Source organism: Triticum aestivum, chromosome 7A, assembly GCF_018294505.1.
Source record: "Triticum aestivum cultivar Chinese Spring chromosome 7A, IWGSC CS RefSeq v2.1, whole genome shotgun sequence".
In the NCBI taxonomy this organism is placed as follows: domain Eukaryota; kingdom Viridiplantae; phylum Streptophyta; class Magnoliopsida; order Poales; family Poaceae; genus Triticum; species Triticum aestivum.
This window is the reverse complement of record NC_057812.1, coordinates 410458607-410481687: the sequence shown is the minus strand read 5'-3', so window position 1 is coordinate 410481687 and position 23081 is coordinate 410458607. Positions and strand designations below refer to the sequence as shown.

The following is a 23081-nucleotide window of genomic DNA, read 5'->3' as shown; positions in this document are numbered from 1 at the left end:
CCGGTTTACAATAACCAAAACTGATGACGTCATGCCGGTTTATAGCAACTAAAAATAATGACGACATGGAGATTTGCCAATTAACAGAAGATATCCAAGACGCAAGGTGGTGTGAAGGATTGACATGAACCAGTTCAAATCAATCTGGGGCCTAATGTTGGGATATTACCACTAGGTGTAAACCGGCCTACTTGGGCCGGGTTAACTTCATTAGTGGCGTAAACAGATGAAGGCCCAAGGCATGTAGTCGGTTAGAACATATAGCCGTAAACCGGCCTGATGTATGACTTGTATTGTAAGTAAGGAATAGAGAGATAGCAACCGGAATACGAGTATGAACCGGTTAGGACTCTATGGACCGACGGGCGTCACCCGTGTATATAAGGGGACGACCCGGTGGCAGTTCAGGACAGACAACTACAACTCGAGCCTAGGCGAAGCTTGTTTGCTCCCTAGCCATCGAGATCATATCAATTCCATCACAACTAGACGTAGGCTTTTACCTTCATCGAAGGGGCCGAACTAGTATAAAATCCTCGTGTCCTTGTGTCCGCTTTAACCCCTTCAAGTAAACTCGTAGCGATGGCTCCACGACTAAGTCCTTTCGCTAGGACATCTGCCGTGACAAATCCACGACAGCGCTGGTGGTGGCTGGCGACACAGTTGACTGCTGCCTCCAGATCGAAGCGAGGACCGAGGTCAACGCATGAAGCAGAGGCAGGGCTGATGGCTGGCGACGGTGATGGTCCGGCGGGGAAGCAGGCTTGCAGGCGAAGCAGAGGAGGGCGGCGAAGCAGGGGCGGTGCAGCGACTTGCTCCAGGAGGTGAGGAACAGCGGGGAAGCAGCGAAGGTTGGCGCGAGGGTGGACTGGTGCAAAGCAGCGGCAGAGGCGCTCCAACAGAGGGACTCGGCGGGGCGGCGCGGGGAAGGTCCTGGCAGTGACGAGGACCCGCGGAGGGCAGCAGCGCCATGCAAGGAACTCGAGAGGTTTTCGATGGCGGCACCTGTTCGAACAAAGAGAGATAGGGAGCTTGAGGTGAGTTGAAGAAGAGAGAAAATGGAGGGAAACAGGAAGGAGAGGGTGACGGGGTCCTGCTCCGGTTGAGGAACCAGCGAGCGATGGGAGGTCAGGCTTCCTGGATCGGGCGCCATGGGAGCTCCTCTTGCTAGCTGGTCCGGTCGCCGGCGGCAGCGTCGGACGGCGAGGCGAGGAGGAGGAGCACGGGAAGGCTCAAGGCACGAAGGAGCAGAGAGCGCGAGGAGGTCCTCCGTTGGCTAGCGGGCAGAGCTTTGGTGGCCGGCGACGAGGGACTCTGTGGTGGGGAGCTGCGGCTTCGGAGGCTCCATTCAGCGAGGAGATAGGAGGGAAGTCGGTGAATTTTCAGATTGGGAGCAGATCCCGAGGTGGATGGAGACCGGGTGGAGGCGGCGAATAATGCGAGGAGGAAGGAGACTGTAGGTGGCGGCAGCTAGGGGGAACAAAAGTCCTAGGATTTAGGGTTTGGTCTAAAATGGACGAGAGGAGTTTAGGGTAGATTCGGACCCTCCGATCGAAATCGGGCGGCTGAGAAAAATAGACTAGGTGAGTTTAAATAAGGAAACAAAGATGTTTTATAGATGTTAGGGGATGATCTGGACCCATTGGTAACGACAACCCGGGTCGGGTTCGGGGAAGTTTCGGACGCGCGAGAGGGGTCTAAGCACTGCGCAAAAAGGGGTAGGGTGGGCCTTGGTGGACTGTGAAGAGGAGTTGGCTGAGAGGAGAGAAGAGAAGGAGAGGCCCGGCGGCAGTTTCGGGGACCGAAACGTCCGACGAATAAACCGACTATAATGCTGCAATATGTTTAATGGTTGGGCTATTAAACGAGCTCCGAATGCGACGAAACTTGGCAGGCGGTCTATCTACACTATAGTAAGACAGCACGCCAACTTTCGTCCCATTCCGAGAACATTTTACGTCCACTAATAAAAATAATATTTCAGAGGTGTTGCGGGGGCGTGCAAGTGTGTACGGCTCAGAACGGACAACAGAAGGAACGGGGAGACCCAGACGGATGCAAGTTTTGAAAACATGATGATGCAATGCACATGATGACATGGCAAGATGCAACACGCAAGCGATGACATGGCAACAACAGCGAATAACTGGAAGACACCTGGCGCAACGGTCTCGGGGCATTACAAAGACATCGGTGAAGCTACTTATATGTTGGGCATCAAGAGCTAAAGGAATAGATTGAGACGCTTGATAAGACTTTCACAAAGCACATACCTTGAGAAGATTTTGAAGATGTTCAAACTGGATCAGTCAAAGAAAGGGTTCTTGCCTATGTTGCAAGGTGTGAAGTTGAGTAAGATTCAAAGCCCGACCATGGCAGAAGATAGAGAGAGAATGAAAATCATTCCCTATGCCTCAGCCACAGGTTCTATAAAGTATGCCATGCTGTGTACCAGACCTACTGTATACCTTGCCATGAGTTTGGCAAGGGAGTACAATAGTGATCTAGGAGGAGATCACTGGACAGTGGTAAAAATTATCCTTAGAGGACGAAGGGAATATTTCTCGGTTATGGAGGTGATAAAGAATTTGTCGTAAAGAGTTACGTCAATGCAAGCTTTGACACCAATCTGGATGACTCTGAGTCTCGATCTGGATACATATTGAAAGTGGGAGCATTTAGCTAGAGTAGCTCCGTGCAGAGAATTGTAGACATCGAAATTTGCAAAATACACACGGATCTGAATGTGGCGGACCCGTTGAATATAACCTCTCTCACAAGCAAAACATGATCACACACTTTAGTACTCTTTGGGTGTTAATCACATGGCGATGTGAACTAGATTACTGACTCTAGTAAACCCTTTGGGTGCTTGTCACATGGCGATGTGAACTATGGGTTTAATCAAATGGTGATGTGAACTATTGGTGTTAAATCACATGGCGATGTGAACTAGACTATTGACTCTAGTGCAAGTGGGAGACTGAAGGAAATATGCCCTAGAGGCAATAATAAAGTTGTTATTTTATATTTCCCTGTATCATGATAAATGTTTATTATCCATGCTAGAATTGTATTAACCGCAAACTTGATACATGTGTGGATACATAGACAAAACACCGTGTCTCTAGTAAGCCTCTACTAGACTAGCTCGTTAATCAAAGATGGTTAAGTTTCCTAACCATAGACATGTGTTGTCATTTGATAAACGGGATCACATCATTAGGGGAATGTTGTGATGGACAAGACCCATCCGTTAGCTTAGCATGTTGATCATTTAGTTTTATTGTTATTGCGTTCTTCATGTCAAATACATATTCCTTTGACTATGAGATTATGCAACTCCCGGATACCGAAGGAATACCATGTGTGCTATCAAATGTCACAACGTAACTGGGTGATTATAAAGATGCTCTACAGGTATATCCGAAGGTGTTTGTTGGGTTGGCATAGATCGAGATTAGGATTTGTCACTCCGAGTATCAGAGAGGTATCTCTGGGCCCTCTCGGTAATGCACATCATAATAAGCCTTGCAAGCAATGTGACTAATGAGTTAGTTGCGGGATGATGCATTACAGAATGAGTAAAGAGACTTGCCAGTAACGAGATTAAACTAGGCATGAAGATACCGATGATCGAATCTCGGGCAAGTAAAATACTAATAACAAAGGGAATAACATATGTTGTCATTACGGTTTGACCGATAAAGATCTTCGTAGAATATGTAGGAACATAACACCGGTATGACGGAAACTAGGGCGGCAAGAGTGGAACAAAACACCAGGCATAAGGCCGAGCCTTCCACCCTTTACCAAGTATATAGATGCATTAATTAAATAAGGGATATTGTGATATCCCAACATATCCATGTTACAACATGGAACAAACTTCATCTGCACCTGCAACTAGCAACGCTATAATAGGGGCTGAGCAGAAGCGGTAACATAGCCAAACAACGGTTTGCTAGGTAAGGTGGGTAAGAGGCTTGACATGGCAAAATGGGAGGCATGATATAGCAAGTGGTAGGTATCGCGGCATAGCAATAGAGCGAGCAAGTAGCAATCAAAGATAGAAGTGATTTCGAGGGTATGGTCATCTTGCCTGAGATCCCGATAGGAAGAAGAACAAGTTCATGAAGAAGACAAACGGATGAAGTCGAACGAATCCTCACAAACGCGACGTTATCGGAACCAACCCGAAGAAGCACACCGGAAAGAAGCAAACACCATAGTAAACAACCACCACATAAACATGGCATGATGCACAACCAAGTATGATGCATGTCCGGTTTAATGAAGCATGGCATGGCAAAGTGCACACACAATCCTACAAATTAAGTGGAGCTCAATATGCATTGGGATGCATATTGACAAAACACCACATCAATTATTTAGTTCACTCCTGGTTAGGTACTCAACAATATTAAATGTTGGTTAACACATGGCAAGAGATGAAGCATAATAAAACTACCTATCTAGGCAAATTTAAATGAGGCCGGAACAACAAACAACAAGTTCAGAAAATCCTCATGTGCATATTTTAGGTTTGGCACTGTCCTGCCCTAAACCATATTTTAGAGTGGTTAAACATGCAAGATGAGGGCACCATGTTAAACTAGGCATTTTTCTACCCCATTTACATATAAAGTTTACTTAAAACTGAGCTACGGTTATTTAGTTATGAAATAAAGCATTTTAGCATGGCATAGAGCAAAAATTAATCAAACAACATTTTAAACATTTTAAACATGGATGAAAGTTGCAAATTATGAAACTAGATGAAATTCTAGTCATGTTTCATATATAAGTTGTTTAATTCCGATGCCTGGGTGAGAAGTTATTAGATGCACGATTCTAGGGACTAAACTGCAAAACTAGTTTTCCCTCGATAAATGGACAAACCGCAGAACGGAAAAAAACGTGACATGGGCCGAATCTGGATGGCCCAACCGCATAGAGGTCTGAAGGGGGGGTTCTCACCATGGGCTTGGCCCAGATCTGTGGAGGAGGTGGCCTAGCAGGGCACGCTGGCCTTGGACGTGGTCGGCCCACACGCACGCGAGGAAGGTGGCCCAGCAGGGAAGCGCTCATCTCCTCTGCTCGAGCAGAGGAAGGAGCATGGCGCGATGGCTGCCGGCGATGGGGACAGCGGCGCGACGCATAGGGAGCCGGAGGATGAAAGGGATGGACGGATCCGAGGACGGGTGTTCCTGATCCGATGACGGAGGTGGTCGACGGCGCTCGGGGATGCGGGATCCAGCGAGGTGGAGCTTGTCCATGGCGACGGCGGCGGTTTCCTGTGGCAACAGAGGGAGGGAGAGAGCTGGTGAGGAGAGGAAGGAGAACGGGAAGGGAGAGAGAGGGAGGTGAGGGCGGCACTGGCCTGCTGTCGAAGTGCTCGCCGGCGGCGAGGTTCCGGTGGCCGACGAGTGCAGGACGACGAGGACGGGCGATGAAGGGGCAGAGAGGCAGCGATGCAGGGAAGCTCGGGCACAGGGCTCTCGCAGCTCGGGGTGTGGTCGGGCCCTGATCCGGCCCGGGGCGGGCCGACTGCGGGCTTCCGTCGGCCGCGGCGGTGCTGGGGAAGGCGGGGCGTGACGTGACTGCGTAGGATTGGTGGAGGGCGGCGCTCAGATGGCGGCTGGCCACACAGGGCGCGCCAAGTGGTGATGCAGGGGTGGCCGGCGCCGGAAATTGAGGTGGGAGGCGGCGGCTGGAAGGTGACAAGTGGTGGCGGCACGCTGAAAACAAGGGAAGGGGCTGGCGGCTGCCAAAAATGGAAGGGGTCCTTCCTTTTATAGGCAGGGGTTTAGGGTTGGGGTTTTTGCTCCGTTTCGGAGCCGTTCAATCGCTATCGGACGGTCCGGAGCGGACGGGGAGTAGGTGGGTTGCTGGTGGGCTGTGCAGAAGGCCTCGGGCTGAGGGGAGAGAAGAGAGAGAGAGAGAGAGAGAGAGAGAGAGAGGCCTGACAGTAGTTTTCGGAGACCGAAAACGTCCGACGATTTGACCGACTATATTGTCGATATAGTTATCTATTGGGGCGTCAAACGGACTCCGAATGCGATGAAATTTGGCAGGCAGTCTACTGACAACAAAACAACACCGCACACCAACTTTCAACCCATTCCGAGAACATTTTCTGGCCACTTATAAAATAATATTTCGGACATGCCGCGGGCGCGTGCAAGTGTGTCTGGGTTCAGAACGGACGATGGAGAGAACTGGAAGACCCGGATGGATGCAAGTTTTGAAAACATGATGATGCAAATGCGCATGATGACATGATGAAATGCAACACGCAAGCAAATGACATGGCAACGACGACGAATAACTGGAAGACACCTGGCGCATCGGTCTCGGGGCGTTACACCAGGTTCCGCTATTGGTTATTGACCGGAGAGGTGTCTCAGTCATGTCTACATAGTTCTCAAACCCGTAGGGTCCGCACACTTAACATTTGATGACGATTTTGTATTATATGAGTTATATGATTTGGTGACTGAATGTTGTTCGGACTCCCAGATGAGATCACAGACATGACGAGGAGTCTCGAAATGGTCGAGAGGTAAAGATTCATATATAGAACCATAGTATTCGAACACTGAAAGTGTTCCGGGGGTACCGAGTTCGTATCGGGTCACCGGAAGGGGTTCCGGGCACCCCCGGAAAAGATATGGGCCTTATTGGGCCAAGGGTGGGACAGACCAGCCCCTAGTGGGCTGGTGCGCCCCCATATGAGCTGGCCTAAGTGGAGAAAGGAAAAGGGGATGAGGAAAGGAAATAGAGGGAATATGGTTCCCCCTTCCTTTCCCCTCTCCCCTCTTTCCTTTACCCCTCCGGAGATAAGGAAAGGGGGAGGCCGAATTGGAGGAGGCCCCCAAGTAGGATTCCTCCTACTTGGGGCGCCCCAAGGCTACTCTTCTCCCCCTCCCACCTATATATACATGGGGAGGGGGCGCCTAGAACACACAACAAACATTGTTAGCCATGTGCGGCGCCCCCCTCCACAGTTTACGCCTCCGGTCATATTCATGTAGTGCTTAGGAGAAGCCTTGCGCGGATCACTTCACCATCACCGTCACCACGCCGTCGTGCAGACAAAACTATCCCTCGACACTTGCTGGATCAAGAGTTCGAGGGACGTCATCGGCTGAACATGTGCAGAACTCGGAGGTGCCGTACGTTCGGTGCTTGATCGGTCGGAACGAGAAGAAGTTCGACTACATCAACCGCATTAACAAATGCTTCCGCTTTCGGTCTACGAGGGTACGTGGACAGACTCCCCCCTCTCGTTGCTATGCATCTCCTAGATAGATCTTGCGTTATCGTAGGAATATTTTGAAATTCCATGCTACGTTCCCCAACAGCTCTGCGCCCTCCGCTCTTTGTGCAATGTGCTCTTCCCCCCTGCCGAACCATAAGGGGCCGTTGGTCCCATAGGTGGCTGTGTTTTCCCACGACAACTGTCACCCTACACCAGTCGAGAATATGATGTCGAACCTTGCGAGAGAGTGGTCATGCAATGAGTAGGTGGTGCATGTACTCCATACCCTGATCACAGAGGATACAAGTCGCATGGTGTGGTAGGCTATGGCAGGCAAGATGGTTGGTAGTACAATACCGATATAGGGTTCCCGACCAACTGAAGATGTGAATGTGCATCTGGGCCCATGTCTTCCATATGAGCCGCCAATGGGGCGCTCTAGCGAGCTAGAGAACATAGCCAAGTAGCAAGATTTGGGCACTTCTTCGTCTGAATGGGTTCTTCTCATCTTCCTTTGCCTTGTGGCACGATGGCGTGGATGTGATTTGTTTCTTTGTAGGTGCTCCTCCACGTGTGGTGGCGCCTTGCACGAGGCCAGGGACGAGGGCCATCGGACTGGGGAAGCAAGTGAGAAACTTCGTCATGCCAAAGACGATGACAAAGAGGAAAAAGGTGAAAAACAAAGTTCATCAGAATCTCTCCGCAGATGGGTGGAGGAGGGATGCTAGGCCACAGAGGGGGGGGCATGGGCGGTGTTGTCCGTGGGTTGCTAGTGGCGACGGGGCAGGTTGGGTGCCGATGCACGCAAGCTCTACCACATTTTTATTGAGGAAGTTGCCACTCCTGGCCTAGTTGTGGGTAGGACTAAGAAAATATGGGCAATGAAAGCTACTTTTGGGGGGATTAAACATTTGGGGATGGTTTACATAATGCTTACTTGTAACGCCCCGAGACCGATGTGCCAGGTGTCTTCCAGTTATTCGCTGCTGTTGCCATGTCTTTTGCTTGCGTGTTGCATTTCATCATGTCATCATGTGCATTGCATCATCATGTTTTTGAAACTTGCATCCGTCCGGGTTCCCCCAGTTCCGTCCGTTGTCCGTTCTGAGACCAGACACACTTGCACGCGCCCGCGACACGTCTGAAATATTATTTTATAAGTGGCCAGAAAATGTTCTCGGAATGGGATGAGAGTTGACGTGTGGTCTTATTATAGTGTAGATAGACTGCCTGTCAAGTTTCATCGCATTCGGAGTTCGTTTGATAGCCCAACCGTTAAACTATAGCGGCATTATAGCCGGGCACACGTCGGACGTTTTCGGTCTCCGAAAACCTTGCCAGGCTGCTTTTCCGTCTCTCTCTTCTCTGCCGGAGACCTCTCCTACACAACCTAGGCCCATCCTACCCCCCTCTTTGCACAGTGCATCGACCCCTCGCGCGTGTTTGAAACTGTCCCGGACCCGACCCGGACAGTCGTTACCGTTGTGTCCGGATCATCCCCGAACGTCTGCAAAACATCACTGTTTTCTTTTTTTGGACTCCCTGCTATTTTATCCGGAATCGTCCGATTGTGATCGTAGGGTCGAGATAGCCCCTAACCTAATACGTGATGTATATTTATAGTCCATCCCTAGTCTAATTTCAGACCAAATCCCTAAATTCTAGGGATCCTCCCAGCCGCCGCCGCACTCATTCCCCAACATCGGGATCCCCATCGCTCGAACCAAATCCATCTCCTCCTCGTTTTCACCAAAAACCCAGCCAGCGAGCTCCTCCTCCTCTCAATCCATCCCCACTCCCCTCCGCGGTTGGGCCCGAGCAGGATCACCCAGAGCCGCAGCTCGTCCGTGAGCAGCTCTGCCGCCATCAGGCCAGGACCTCCCCGTCGCTCCTCCTCGCTCCTGTTTCTTCTCGTTGCCTCCTGCCTCTCCCCGTAACTCTCCCTCTCTCCCTCGCCTTGGGCAGGGGAACCAAAGGAAGCCGCCACCGCCTGGAGCTCCAAGTCCGCTGGCCTGCCTCCACTTTGATCCGGCAGGGAATGAGAGCCCGACGACCTCCATGCCTGGATCCAGCCACCTCCTGCCGCCGTTCACCTCGCCCTGCACCTCAAGTTCCTTCCGCCGGAGCCCCAAGTCCACCTCGGCCGCACGAAGTCCCCTGCCGCCATGGCCGCCCGAGAACATGGAGATCCACCACCGTCCTGCCATTCCCCTTCGACGATGGGGCTCCCCGCTGCCAAGTCCAGGACCCCGTCGCTGCGCTGCCTCCATTCAAGAGGAGGACGACGAAGCCGCGCCCCGCGTTGACTCCTCGTCGCGTGGATCCAGCTGGGCCTCGTCCCGATCCCAAGTCCAGCGCCCTCCTGGCGCGTCTCGCTTCATGGCCCAGCGCTGCAGATCCGGCCTGCTCGTCCACACCCCCTGGGCCGCCTCCTCACGCACCTCCAGGTGGGCCATGCCCCGAACGGCCCAGGTTTGCGCACAAAGCCCAGCCCGCCTCCGGCCTCATCTGATCTGGGCTGAGCCCAGCTGGGTGAGCAGCCCCAGCCTCCCCTGTGCACCTTTGGGCCAACCAGTTTCAGCCCATTGTGTTTTTTTCCTGCTGCTGCAATTTAGCTATTTTTCCAGAAAACTGTTGTTTTACAGAAAAGTCCCTAGACAACATGCATATAATAACTCACAAACCGTGCATCGGATTAAAACAAACTTAATATGGAAGTTGCTTAGAAGTTTGTCTAGTTTCATAATATGTCTTTTTCATCCATGTTTAAATTGCTTAAAATGCTGTTTGCTTAAATTTTCTCCTATGCCATGTTAAAATGCTTTATTTCATAACTAAATAACCGTAACTCCGAATTTAATAAACTTTATATTAAATGGGGTGGAAAATGCCTAGTTTAACATGGTAGCCTTACTTGGCATGTTTAACAACTCTAAAATATGGTTTAGGGCAGAACAGTACCAAACCTAATAAATGCATATGGGGATTTTCTGGAAGTGTTGTTTGTTGCTTCCGGCCTCATTTAAACTTGACTAGATAGGTAGTTTTACTTTGCTTCACCCTCTTGCCATGTTTAACAACATTTAATATTGTTGGGTACATAAACGAGATCGAACTAAATAACTTGATGTGGTGTTTCGTCAATATGCAACCCGTTGCATATTGAGCCCCACTTAATTTGTAGGGTTGTTTGTGCACTTTACCATGCCATGCTTCATTAAACCGGACATGCATCATACTTGATTGTGCATCATGCCATGTCTATGTGTTGGTTGTTTACTATGGTGCTTGCTTCTTTCCGGTGTTGATTCTTCGGGTTGGTTCCGATAACGTCGCGTTTGTGAGGACCCGTTCATCTACGTCCATTTGTCTTCTTCATGGACTCGTTCTTCTTCCTTGCGGGATCTCAGGCAAGATGACCATACCCTCGAAATCACTTCCATCTTTGCTTGCTAGTTGCTTGCTCTTTTGCTATGCCTATGCTGCGATACCTACCACTCGCTTATCATGCCTCCCATATTATTGAACCAAGCCTCTAACCCACCTTATCCTAGCAAACTGTTGTTTGGCTATGTTACCGCTTTGCTTAGCCCCTCTTATAGTGTTGTTAGTTGCAGGTGAAGATTGAAGTTTGTTCCTTGTTGGAACATGGAGATGTTGTTCCTTGTTGGAACATGTTACCTATTGGGATATCACAATATATATTATTTAATTAATGTATCTATATACTTGGTAAAGGGTGGAAGGCTCGGCCTTTTGCCTAGTGTTTTGTTCCACTCTTGCCGCCCTAGTTTCCGTCATATCGATGTTATGTTCCCAGATTTTGCGTTCCTTACGCGGTTGGGTAATAATGGGAACCCCTTGACAGTTCGCCTTGAATAAAACTCCTCCAGCAATGCCCAACCTTGGTTTTACCATTTGCACTAACAACCTACCACCTTCCCTTGGGTTCTGCAGACTCAAGGGTCATCTTTATTCTAATCCCCCCGGGCCAGTGCTCCTCTGAGTGTTGGTCCGACCGAGCAGACTGCGGGGCCACCTCGGGGCAACTTGAGGTTTGCTTTTACTCGTAGGATGTCTCATCTGAGTGTGCCCTGAGAACGAGATATGTGCAGCTCCTATCGGGATTTGTCGGCACATTCGGGCGGTGTTGCTGGATTTGTTTTAACTTGTCGAAGTGTCTTGTAGAACCGGGATACCGAGTCTGATCGGAATGTCTCGGGAGAAGGTATATCCTTCGTTGACCGTGAGAGCTTGTCATGGGCTAAGTTGGGACACCCATGCAGGGATTTGAACTTTCGAAAGCCGTGCCCGCGGTTATGGGAAGATGGGAATTTTTTAATGTCCGGTTGTAAAAAAACCTGAAGTTGACCTTAATTAAAATGCATCAACCGCGTGTGTAACCGTGATGGTCTCTTTCCGGCGGAGCCCGGGAAGTGAACACGATGTTGGAGTTATGCTTGATGTAGGTTGTTCTAGGATCACTTCTTGATCATAGTTTCTCGATCGTGCTTTGCCTTCTCTTCTCGCTCTCATTTGCGTATGTTAGCCACCATATATGCTAGTCGCTTGCTGCAGCTCCACCTCATACCTTTACCTTACCCATAAGCTTAAATAGTCTTGATCACGAGGGTGCGAGATTGTTGAGTCCCCGTGGCTCACAGATACTTCCAAAACCAGCTTGCAGGTGCCGATGAGACCGTGCAGATGACGCAACCAAGCTCAGGAGGAGCTCGATGAAGATCTTGTCCTTTGTGTTGTTTCGTTCTAGTTGATCAGTAGTGGAGCCCAGTTGGGGTCGATCGGGGACCTTGTCGCATTTGGGGTTCTTCTTTTATTTTGGTTCCGTAGTCGGACCTTGATTGTATTTGTGTGATGTAATGCTTTATTCATGTAATTGTGTGAAGTGGCTATTGTAAGCCAACTATGTATCTCTTTCCCTTATGTATTACATGGGTTGTGTGAAGATTACCTCACTTGCGACATTGCTTTCAATGCGGTTATGCCTCTAAGTCGTGCTTCGACACGTGGGAGATATAACCGCATAGAGGGTGTTACATTACTTCCCCGAACTAAAAAGTTTGCCCCCATATTTGAGTTTTGGAGGATGGCTACAGATGCCCTAAGGGCATCTCCAACGCCGACCTGCAAAACAGACACCACATCCGTCCACGAACACGGATGCCAGAGTCGGACATCCAAAGCTAGCCGCATACATCCGCCCCAATTATTTCTTAAAGTTCTCATACATCTGCATGCTCAAAATAGCCGCATATCTAGTTCCAGTTTAGCTAAAAAATGTTCAAATGCAGCAGTAGTTCTAATTTAAATATTACACTCCAACAATGTTGTCCCCTTGTACGGCCCACAGATACTCAATGAAATCTTACTTCAGTTGCTTATGAGTTGCCCAATGCCAAATTTGTTGACACATTTTAAGAAACTCATCAAATGTGGCGGATTCGGGTCTGGAAGTTCGATATTATCACCCATGTTCTCAAATTCAAGACCTATGACGGCATCCTCACCCCCATCCTCGACTATCATGTTGTGCGTGATCACAAAACATGTTATCACCTTCTACAAGGTCTCTGGATCCCATTATTTAGCAGGTCCATGAACAACTGCAAAACGTGCCAGTAGAACTCCAAATGGCCCCTCAACATCCTTTCTAATTGCTTCTGTGAGATTTCTTTTTTGACCTACTGCGTCGGAGGTGGTCTTAAAAAGGTAGCCCATGGAGGATGGATACCGACAACCAGATAGTAGCCCATGTTGTATTCATGGCCATTGATAGTATAATGGCAAGGATGACCTTTCCCTTCAGCAAACCTGCCAAACAATGGTGATCGCTGAAGCACATTGATGCCATAGTCAGACCCTGGATTGCCAAAGAAAGCGTGCTAAATCCAAAGACCCTGTGATGCGGCTGCTTCAAAAATGATGGTGGGCTTCTTAACATGACCCTGATATTGCCCTTGTAGAACTTTTCGGCAGTTTTCCATCTCCAATGCATGCAATCAAGAGATTGGAGCAAACCTGGTCACCCTCTTACTTTAGACATTGCGGCGAGGACCGGGTGTAGCATTGGAGGAGACGGAGTCGACGAGTTCCAGCAAGGGTATGGCGGTGCGGTCAGGGTGGTGGAACAGTAGCGGATGCAAGAGAGAAACCGAATGCAGAGAAAGATGGGTGGATGGACGGGTGGGGTCTGGAAGGGGTTTTGTGTGAGCCGGGGATGTCGCAGTCCTATGTGGCTGCTGTTCGGACTCCTACAAAACCCCCAAAGTTTGTTTTGACTTTGCAAGAAAAAATGCGTCTGGACCAATAGACGGACCAATACAGACCCGTGTTGGATGGCTAAACACGTTCGAAACACGCCATCCGGACGGTTGCGGACGGTTCAAGGATCCGCTTTGAAGATGGCTTAAACAAGTTAGCCAAATAAACTACCTAAACCGTGCGAGAAACCAGGTAAGAGTTCACAATGATGTTATGTGATATGAACCAAAGTCATGTGCTCGTCGGTGATAGTTTCGTGCTAAAAGATTTCTTGTGCGAGAAACACTGTACGTAAGCACATATTGTCTTCTTTTGAATTCAAAGCTTTCATATATACGGTGGTAGGTCTTTGATTTGTTTTTTATTTTGTTTGGAGAAGTAGGATCTGGCCCTAAACAAAATAAAGAGCATCTGCCGTTCACATGCCGCCCCACCACGCCGGCGCGCCGGGGCACGGCGGTCTGTACTACATCACCACCCCGTCCACGACGGCGGCACGGCATGATGCGGCCCATACGGGGCGCGCGCAGCTGTACCTCCGCCTCCGCACGGCGGCCACCGCGCCGTGTTAGTGCGACCCGTGCCACGTCGCCGGCGCTTGGAACCTTTCCTCGTTCTCATATATACTATCTCTTGTCAATTGCCCAAACCGTGAGAATCCCATGCCATGCATCATCATTAACTCATCACACAAACCCCCACCCTTTCTGGGAAACTTCACTTTGCCCTCCATAACTACTGCAGGCTTCAGCTGCCCCGCCTCTCTCTCTCTCAAACAGACAAAGCACTATTCCTCACATATTCCCCAAAACCACTATTTACATTTCTACCCCGGGCCTGTCTTTTTCTCTCTCTTCCACTCCTTCAAAGTGGACTGTCCATCCTTCTACCTCAACCCTCACACCTTGCAAAAACAAGGGAACTAGAGAGAAAAGGAGAGAGAGCTCCCCAGAAGAGAAGACACACACAACACACAACCAATCTGCTTGGGGGAAGGAGAGAGAGAGTGCGCAATGGAGCTCTTCCCTTCCCAGCCGGATCTATCCCTCCAGATCGGTCTCCCCGCGAGTGCACACGGCCACGATCACCATCGCGCCATGGGCGGGAGGTTCTTCGGCCCCCCGAGTAGCGGCAACATAGGCGGGGACCCGGCCATGGCGGCGTCGTTGCAGCTTCCGTTTCCCATGTCACCTATGCCTCTGCCACCCCACCACGCCGGCGCGCCGGGGCACGGCGGTCTGTACTACCATCACCACCCCGTCCCCGACGGCGCCATGCTGCGGCCCATACGGGGCGTGCCGCTCTACCCGACGCCGTTCCCGCCCCCGCCTCCGCACGGCGGCCCCTCAGCCCCGGCCACCGCACCGTGTTACTGCGACCCGTGCCACGTCGCCGGCGCCTGGCGCCGCGGCGTCGGTGGGTGTGGCGCGCGCCTCGTCGGCTTCCCGGCGCCGAAGCGCGCCGCACGCGCGCCTCGCATGCGGTGGACGTCCTCGCTCCACTCCCGCTTTGTCCACGCCGTGGAGCTTCTCGGCGGCCACGAGAGTACGTACTGGCTACCTTGCCTATCCCTCTCGATCGCCATTATATTGGCCAAACGACTTCTTGTGGAAGAAAAAAGGTTGCTTTTGCCTAATCTTGTTGTGGCGATGTAAAATTTCAGGGGCGACGCCGAAGTCAGTTCTTGAACTCATGGATGTGAAGGATCTCACCCTAGCTCATGTGAAATCTCACTTGCAGGTAACCCATGTTCATAAACCTTACCACTCACGCATTAAACACTTATTAATGCCCCTTTAACTAGTTACTCGTTCACTAAGTTTGATTGAACTGCTAATCCCCTTAAGTGAGACTAAGATGAGAGATGGAAAGGACATGGATCTGTGCATCTCTCCTGGGTCTCTCTCCTCTCCTGTGTCTGCTTTGCCGTAGCAGTGCTAGTTACTACCATACACTGCTCAATGCTGTACCAGCCCACATGCATGCAACCGATCAAAGTGAAAGGAAGAAATAAAGGCAGAGAGAGAGCGAAAGAGAGAGAGAGAGAGAGAGAGAGAGAGGCAGATGTGGTTAAGCAGCAACAGTGGCACCCCTGTCTTGTTCTGCATCTCTTGTAATATCATGGAAACTTCTCCTCCTTTGCACAGCTAGGTCAAGTCCTCCATGCTGTGGGCGTGGGGTTTCACATCCATAGCATATGGCATGACATACTAGCTAGCTAACCGGCCTAACCTACTAGCTCTAGCTGGCAGGCACGCACATCACACACATGATCAACTGTACAGTGCGAATGTGAAGGTGGGTTCCTTTCTTCTCCTCCTCGATTGGTTTTACCAGCCCTCTTAAGCAGTCATGTCAAATCTTGCGGCTAGCTAGACTAGGCCAGCAGGCAGCACAGCAGCCATGATATATCGATCTCTTGCACAGCTGCAAATCTTATGATTTGCCAACTAGTAGTAAGATTCTTCATGATTTGATCTCTCTGGTCAGCTAGTAAATGTTAAGTTAGACTTTTCGAGATAATGATAAAGTCAGATGCTAAATTACATGAGTGTCTTTTCTTTTACTTCGTTGCTGCAGATGTACAGGACTGTGAAGAATACCGAAAGGCCGGCAGCTTCGTCAGGTGAATAGTACATGCATGTCCATAATGTGTGATTGATACTAGTAATGGTTTCATTTGCTCCCTTTGGAATATATAGATGCCAACTTAAACCTGCTCCAGCCTTCCATTTTATTCCGTTCTTGATGTGTGTTCCATGTTAAGCAGATCAGGCTGACGGCTTCGAGAACGGGTCGGCTGGCGAGATTTGCGACGACAACTTGCTTGATCTGCGAGGCGGCGGTAGGCCGGAGGCACTGGCAGCGGCCACACGGAATGGAAGGTTAGCTGCAAATGATGATGACAGGAGCATCGGCGCCGGTGCCACTCATGGTGGTGCCCTGTGGAATAGCTCCTCAAGGTAGGCATCGCACAATCACATTATATATAGCTTAATTAATTGTCTGAGCCTGTGTTGATAATTTTTATGTAGTAGTAATCCCTAGTAGTAGTAGTTCTGATAAAACTATCAGCAGGAGAACTAGTTCTCACATTATGTGCCTGCTCCATATGTAAAAACTACTACTCCTACTAGTAAAGACAATTGGTTTAAGAAAAATTCGTGGATTAAGCGAGCTAGCCTTTCAATTGATGTCACCTCACACTGTCATGTGCTCTCTTTGACTTAGGAGGGCTTTGCTATACTTTAGTTTGGCCAGTAAAAAAATGCCTCTTTTACCCGCATGCTCATCCCGGCTGTTTTTGTAAACCCTGCATTAGAATCAGTTCCAGGTAAATGTGATACGTATCCAGGACGAATTGGGAGTACCAATTTGTACATTGCGCCCTAATGTTTTGGAACAGCCGCTTGGTCTGTCCGTTTTACTCGGCCTGGCATGCTACTTAAGCTGGCCTGAATGCGGTAACTCTGATGGTTTCATATTTAATGGAACAGGGGGGCAACCCCTTTTGTTAATATCATCATAAAGTACCGTAGCTACTCTCATGGAGACAAGCAATGGTTTTGTCATGGAGCTCCTAGACCTAGACAAATAAATGCTTCAACTATGACCTCATTGTGCACCCATGCCTGCTGTTAGTAATTACAAAGGCGTTGTTTGTTGGCAGAACAACTTGTATTGACTTGCCCCCACATTTTCTTGTCATATTTCTGGGAAATGGATAGAAAAGTAGTACTAACTTGAGTTGCACTTGTTGGTGCGGGATATATGTGCAGGGAGGAGGATTGGTCAGGCTTTCCTTGTGATTCCAACAACGAAAGCATGCAATCTTTCAAGGTAAATCAGCTAATTAACCTGTTTCCGTTAGCATAAATAGCAACAAATAGTGTGGACGCGTCAAAGTTCAAACAGATGGGAGACTAATTGTTAACGTGGATGCAGGATCATATGCAGTCAAAGAGCCTAGAGATCCTATCAGACATCAACTCCTGCCTGTCAGAGACGACGTCCAGCGCAAGCGCGCCGAACCTTGACTTCACCCTAGGGCGGCCGCACCAACGCCGGAGCTGAAGAGCTGTCGGCGTCAACTGTAGCCTGATCGATCCATCGCCTTCGGCAAGAATTAGAATTACTTTACTAGTTAATTTATCATTAGGATGGCCCCAAAACCATCTTTGGCTGTTGAAGGTGGGTGTCGGGTGGCAGGGGAAAGGAGGAGCTAAAGATAGGTAGGAGTACCTAGGTCGATCTCCAATGAAAAGCAAGCGTTTTCTAGTGGAAATGTGTCTCATGTTTAGGGCAATCAAAAGGGCTCTTCTTCTTCTTTCTGTAGTGGTAAGATTGAGCTGTACTAGTAGCCAGACAGTTAGGGAAGAAACGAATTAAAGGGTGTGAATCATGCATGCTTTCTACACATACCACTGCATCGTGCACATGTCCATGCCATGCCATGCAGGAGCTTTATTTTTTGCTTGCCAGATAGTACTGTGGCTTTTGTAGCTCTTCATGGTAGTGATGAAAAAAGAGGCAAGATATGTTGATCGATATGATATGCATGTACTACTGCGGGTAATGCATCCAACAATACTGTGCACGTAGTCTTATGGAAATGTTCAGCTACGTATACGTGCATGTGTGTCCATGCAGTTACTTTCACTTTTCTTGTCTCCCAGAATTTTTAGCAAGCAGGTGCATCTCCATCGTCAAACAGAAAGACGAAAGGAGATCTTGCACTTGCTCTTTTTTTTTGAGTAACGCACTCTTCTGTGTCAGCATGTCTGACATGCCGGGGCAGGAGTGGGACGCCCACGAGGCGTGATCAAGGACAACCACAAGGTGACTAGTGTCATGGTATAACACGGCCACCTATGGGGCCATCAGCCCCTTTGTGGTTCGACAAGGAGGAAGGGCGCGTTGCATAAAGAGCGGAGACTGTAGAGCAGCACGGCGGTGATGACACAGGCAGTTTTTACCTAGGTTCGGGCTGCCGCGAGCCGTAAAACCGTACTCCTGCTTTGGTGGATTAATGAGGGGACCGTAGTGGAGACGTGGTGCTCTAGCCCGGCAAGGTCGCCTCGGGACAAGAGCAGCTCGCGCGTATGAGTGTACAAAAGTACAAAAGTCCAAATTCTTGTACGTTGCTATCGATAAGTTTACAAAGTGGCCGGAGGTGGAGTCCGTGAGGAAGGCGACTGCATAGTCAGCTATCATGTTCTTGAAGGGATTGGTATGCCGTTTTGGAGTACCCGCCGGAGTCATCACTCACAATGGCACCCAATTCACAAGCCGCGCCTTCATGCAATACGTTCATGCCCTTGGAAGCAAGGTCTCATTCACCTCTGTTGCCCATCCCAAAAGCAACGGACAAGCTGAGAGGGCAAACGCTGAAGTGCTATGAGGACTCAAGACAAGAACATTTGATAGGCTGCAAAATTGTGGCAGGCGATGGATCGACGAGCTGCCGGTGGTTCTTTGGTCCCTCCGCACGACACCAAATCGAGCTACCGGCCAGACTCCCTTCTCCCTAGTCTATGGGGCAGAAGCAGTGCTCCCCACGGAACTCATATACGGGTCACCTCGAGTACTTGCCTATGAAGAAGTAGCACACGAACAACACCGGCGTGATGACGCTGTGCTACTTGAGGAGAACCGTCGCCGGGCTGTTGTACATGTTGCACGATACCAGCAGGCCCTGCGTCGCTATCACAGCCGCAGAGTCCATGCCCGAAGCCTTGAGGAAGGTGACCTTGTCCTTAGACGTGTTCAACCCGCCAAGGGTTCCAAAAAGTTGACGCCGAAGTGGGAGGGCCCTTACCGGGTGGTATGAGTCACCAGACCTGGCACCGTCCGTCTGGAGACCGAGGATGGCATCATGGTGCAAAACTCATGGAACATTGAGTATCTTTGTAAGTTCTAACCATAAGGCGCGGCTGCCGGGCCCTGCCCCATCCGCCACCCTTTTGTACGAGCCTTGCTGATGATGCATGTAACCCTTTATACAAAGCCAGGCGCAGACCCTGAGCAGTAGATAAATAAACGAAGCGTTGGGGCCTCTCTAAAACATGCATGCATGCATAAGCATATCATGAGCATAGCATGATCATGTAGACAAGATCATATTTTGCTTTGTTTTCATCTGCACTAAGCTGCAGGGTTCTTTCCGTGGACGCAGTCCCGAAGAGAAGAAATGAAGACAAGCCTACATATCGGTCCCCGGCAAGCCAAACAGATAAGTTCCTTCTTATCCATATATGTTCTGTAAAGTGAAAACTTGTGCATATGAAAACCTCATCACCTTCGAAGCATAGGTGCTCCCATCCTATGTTCTGAACGTTGCTTCGGTCAAGGTGGTTGTAGTGGCCTTTTACGGAGGAGGTTTGACGAGGAGCAGGTTCCTTTCCATAGTTTGTGCCCGGCAGGCCAAGCCCCGCATCAACAAATGGAAGGCACCTATAGGATAGCTTGCCGGAGAAAACTTGTTTACTTAAACGTATAGAGGCATCTCACCTCTGCTTGGACATGGTACATGCACAAGTACCCGGCAAGGCTTGTCTTTTTTCATTAATATGCGGATAAGCAAGTACAAATCTTACATGACACAAACATGGATAAAGGAGATTACATATTTTGGACCAAGGTTTGGCAAATGCCTACACATTTTAGACTCAAAAAAGATAAGTGCCCGGTAATCCCTTTCTTGTCCCTATCCTCCTAGGAGCTATAGGGGGAGGTGAAGAGGACAAAAGGAGCGCCTGGGCAGAAGCCTAGCCTCACCCCGTCAGGCCCCAGGGCAAGGAGCCTGACAAGATCGGGAGGCCGCCAACGAAGGTGATGGTGAAGAGAGCGATGGAGGGACCCCCTGGTCACCGCCACCGGGTCCAGCAAGACGCGGTAGGCGAACGAAGCCGAAGGCCACGAGGAGGTCTGCCGGGGTCCAGCTGGAAGGCTACTGGGGGAGCCGGAGGCACTATCCGCACCCCCACATCCAACGCCTCGGCAGATCACCTTGCCAGGGAGGAGATGCAGGTGTGGTGTCGCATACGTCTTGCTGACAGTGATGGTACGGCTGGCGATCAACCGGAGTCGGAGCCATCGTCCCCTCCATTGGCGGCGTCATCATCGCCGTCATTGTCCTCCTCATCGCTATCGCTTGAGGAGGAGCTCTCGTTGTCGGTCGAGCTTTCCACGCAACACCCTAAACGAGCACCCTAACGCCTGAAGACCTTGACGGAGAGCAAGGTGGTGTCCATTAGCTTGAAATGGAGAATGTGCCCCGCCGCCAAGCTGTGGGCACATGCAAAGGTCTTCCAGCCATGCCTGAGGTGAAGGAGAACGTAGCATGCAATTTCAAAAAATTTCCTACGATCATGCAAGATCTATATAGGAGATGCGTAACAACGAGACGGAGAGAGTGTGTCCACGTACCCTCGTAGACCGAAAGCGGAAGCGTTAGGTTAACGCGGTTGATGTAGTCGAATGTCTTCACAATCCAACCGATCCAAGTACCGAACGTACGGCACCTCTGTGTTCAGCACTTGTTCAGCTCGATGACATCCCTCGAGCTCTTGATCCAGTAGAGGGTCGAGGGAGAGTTCCGACAGCACGACGGCGTGGTGACGGTGATGGTGATGTGATCCGCGCAGGGCTTCGCCTAAGCACTACGACGCTATGACCGGAGGAGTAAACTATGGAGGGGGGCACCACACACGACTAAGAAACAACTGTTGTACCTTTGGGGTGCCCCCTGCCCACATATATAAAGGAGGGGGAGGAGGAGGCCGGCCTAGGGGGGGGGCGCTGTCGGCATCAAAACCGGCGGATCTTGGATAGGGGGTCCCGAACTGTGCGTCTAAGGCTGATGATAACAGGAGGAGGGGGACACAATGTTTACCCAGGTTCGGGCCCTCTCAATGGAGGTAATACCCTACTTCCTGCTTGATTGATCTTGATGATATGAGTATTACAAGAGTTGATCTACCACGAGATCGTAGAGGCTAAACCCTAGAAGCTAGCCTATGATTATGATTGTTCTTGTCCTACGGACTAAACCCTCTGGTTTATATAGACACCAGAGGGGGGTAGTGTTACACAGAGTCGGTTATAGAGAAGGAGATCTACATATCCGAATCGCCAAGCTTGCCTTCCACGCAAAGGAGAGTCCCACCCGAACACGAGACGAAGCCTTCAATCTTGTATCCTCATAGTCCAACAGTCCGACCAAAGTATATAGTCTGGCTGTCCGAGGACCCCCTAATCTAGGACTCCCTCAGTAGCCCCTGAACCAGGATTCAATGACGATGAGTCCGGCGCACAAACTGTCTTCGGCATTGCAAGGCGGGTTCCTTCTCCAAATACTCCATAGAAGATTTTGAACACAAGGAATGTGTCCGGCTCTATAAAATAAATTCCACATACCACCGTAGAGAGTATAATATTCCACAAATCTAATTTGCTGAAAACTTTTCATAACGTGACATCCTGCCGTGGTCCGGTCATTACAAACCGTTTTTCCCAGCCTGCCACTGCACATGTTGCGAGGCAGTTTTATTGGCACGTCTTGTCGAAGCAGAGATCGTGTTCCCCTTATCATGTGATTCTCATCAATACGGGTGTGGGTAACCCAATCGTGCTTGTTAGTATGACTCCTCGATTTTAGGCAAGTTCCAAACAGCCACGCGGAGGACGCTTGATATTCACCCCCTTTATAAAGGGGCCAAGACCTGTCCTTTTCTTCTCGCGCTCGATCCTTCCCTTCCCCCACCTCGAGTTCCAACACCCAAGGGTCAGGATAAGCGCTTCGGACCTTCAACCATGTCCGGATCCAACCTTCAAGGTTGGTGGATGGCCTCCTTTATCACAGAGGAGGACATCAAGAAGCTAAGGGAAGCCAGGTATCTGACCATCGAAATCCCTCACAGGCTGCTTGCTCAAGGGCAGGTCATCCCCACTCCCGAACCCACGAGAGTGTCGTATTTGTTTCACACTTCCTCCGAGGGCTAGTCTTTAGTCTTGACCCCTTTGTTAGAGGGATTATGTTCTATTACGGGCTCGATTTCCACGATCTAGCTCCAGATTCCATCCTTCACATCTCGTCATTTATCGTCGTGTGTGAGGCCTTCCTCCGCATCACCCCATACTTCGGCTTATGGCTCAAGACCTTCAATGTGAAGCCGAAGACGATCGATGGGCGACACGTAGAATGCGGAGGTGCCATAATAAGCAAAGGCACCGATGCTCTATGGCCAAAGGGTTCCTTCCCGGAGGTGTCCAACTTATGGCAGCGGGAGTGGTTTTACATCACAGCTCCTCGAGGTACAAAATGGGCAGCTGCCCCCGCCTTCCGCTCGGGGCCCCCGCCACAACTGGCGTCATGGGTCAACAAGGGGCTGGATTGGGGGCCAGTTAGTGACGTGCTGACATTGCAAAGTCTCATCCGAGATCTCCTCAAGAGGGATTTCAGTCTTGTCAAGGTAATGCAAGTGATGCTAGTTCATCGAGTCCTGCCATGCCAACGTCGATCTCTCCGTATGTG

General features: G+C 50.1%; 1 protein-coding gene across 1 annotated transcript; it reads left to right on the top strand.

Moving 5' to 3' along the window:
• Window positions 1-14307: 14307 nt before the first annotated feature.
• LOC123147234 (probable transcription factor KAN2) lies at window positions 14308-18094 on the top strand. The gene is made up of 6 exons (XM_044566482.1): window positions 14308-15091; window positions 15210-15286; window positions 16127-16172; window positions 16317-16509; window positions 17326-17386; window positions 17492-18094. Exons 1-6 carry the CDS (start codon window positions 14560-14562, stop codon window positions 17618-17620), a joined length of 1038 nt encoding a protein of 345 aa, XP_044422417.1. The 5' UTR covers window positions 14308-14559; the 3' UTR covers window positions 17621-18094.
• Window positions 18095-23081: the final 4987 nt, after the last annotated feature.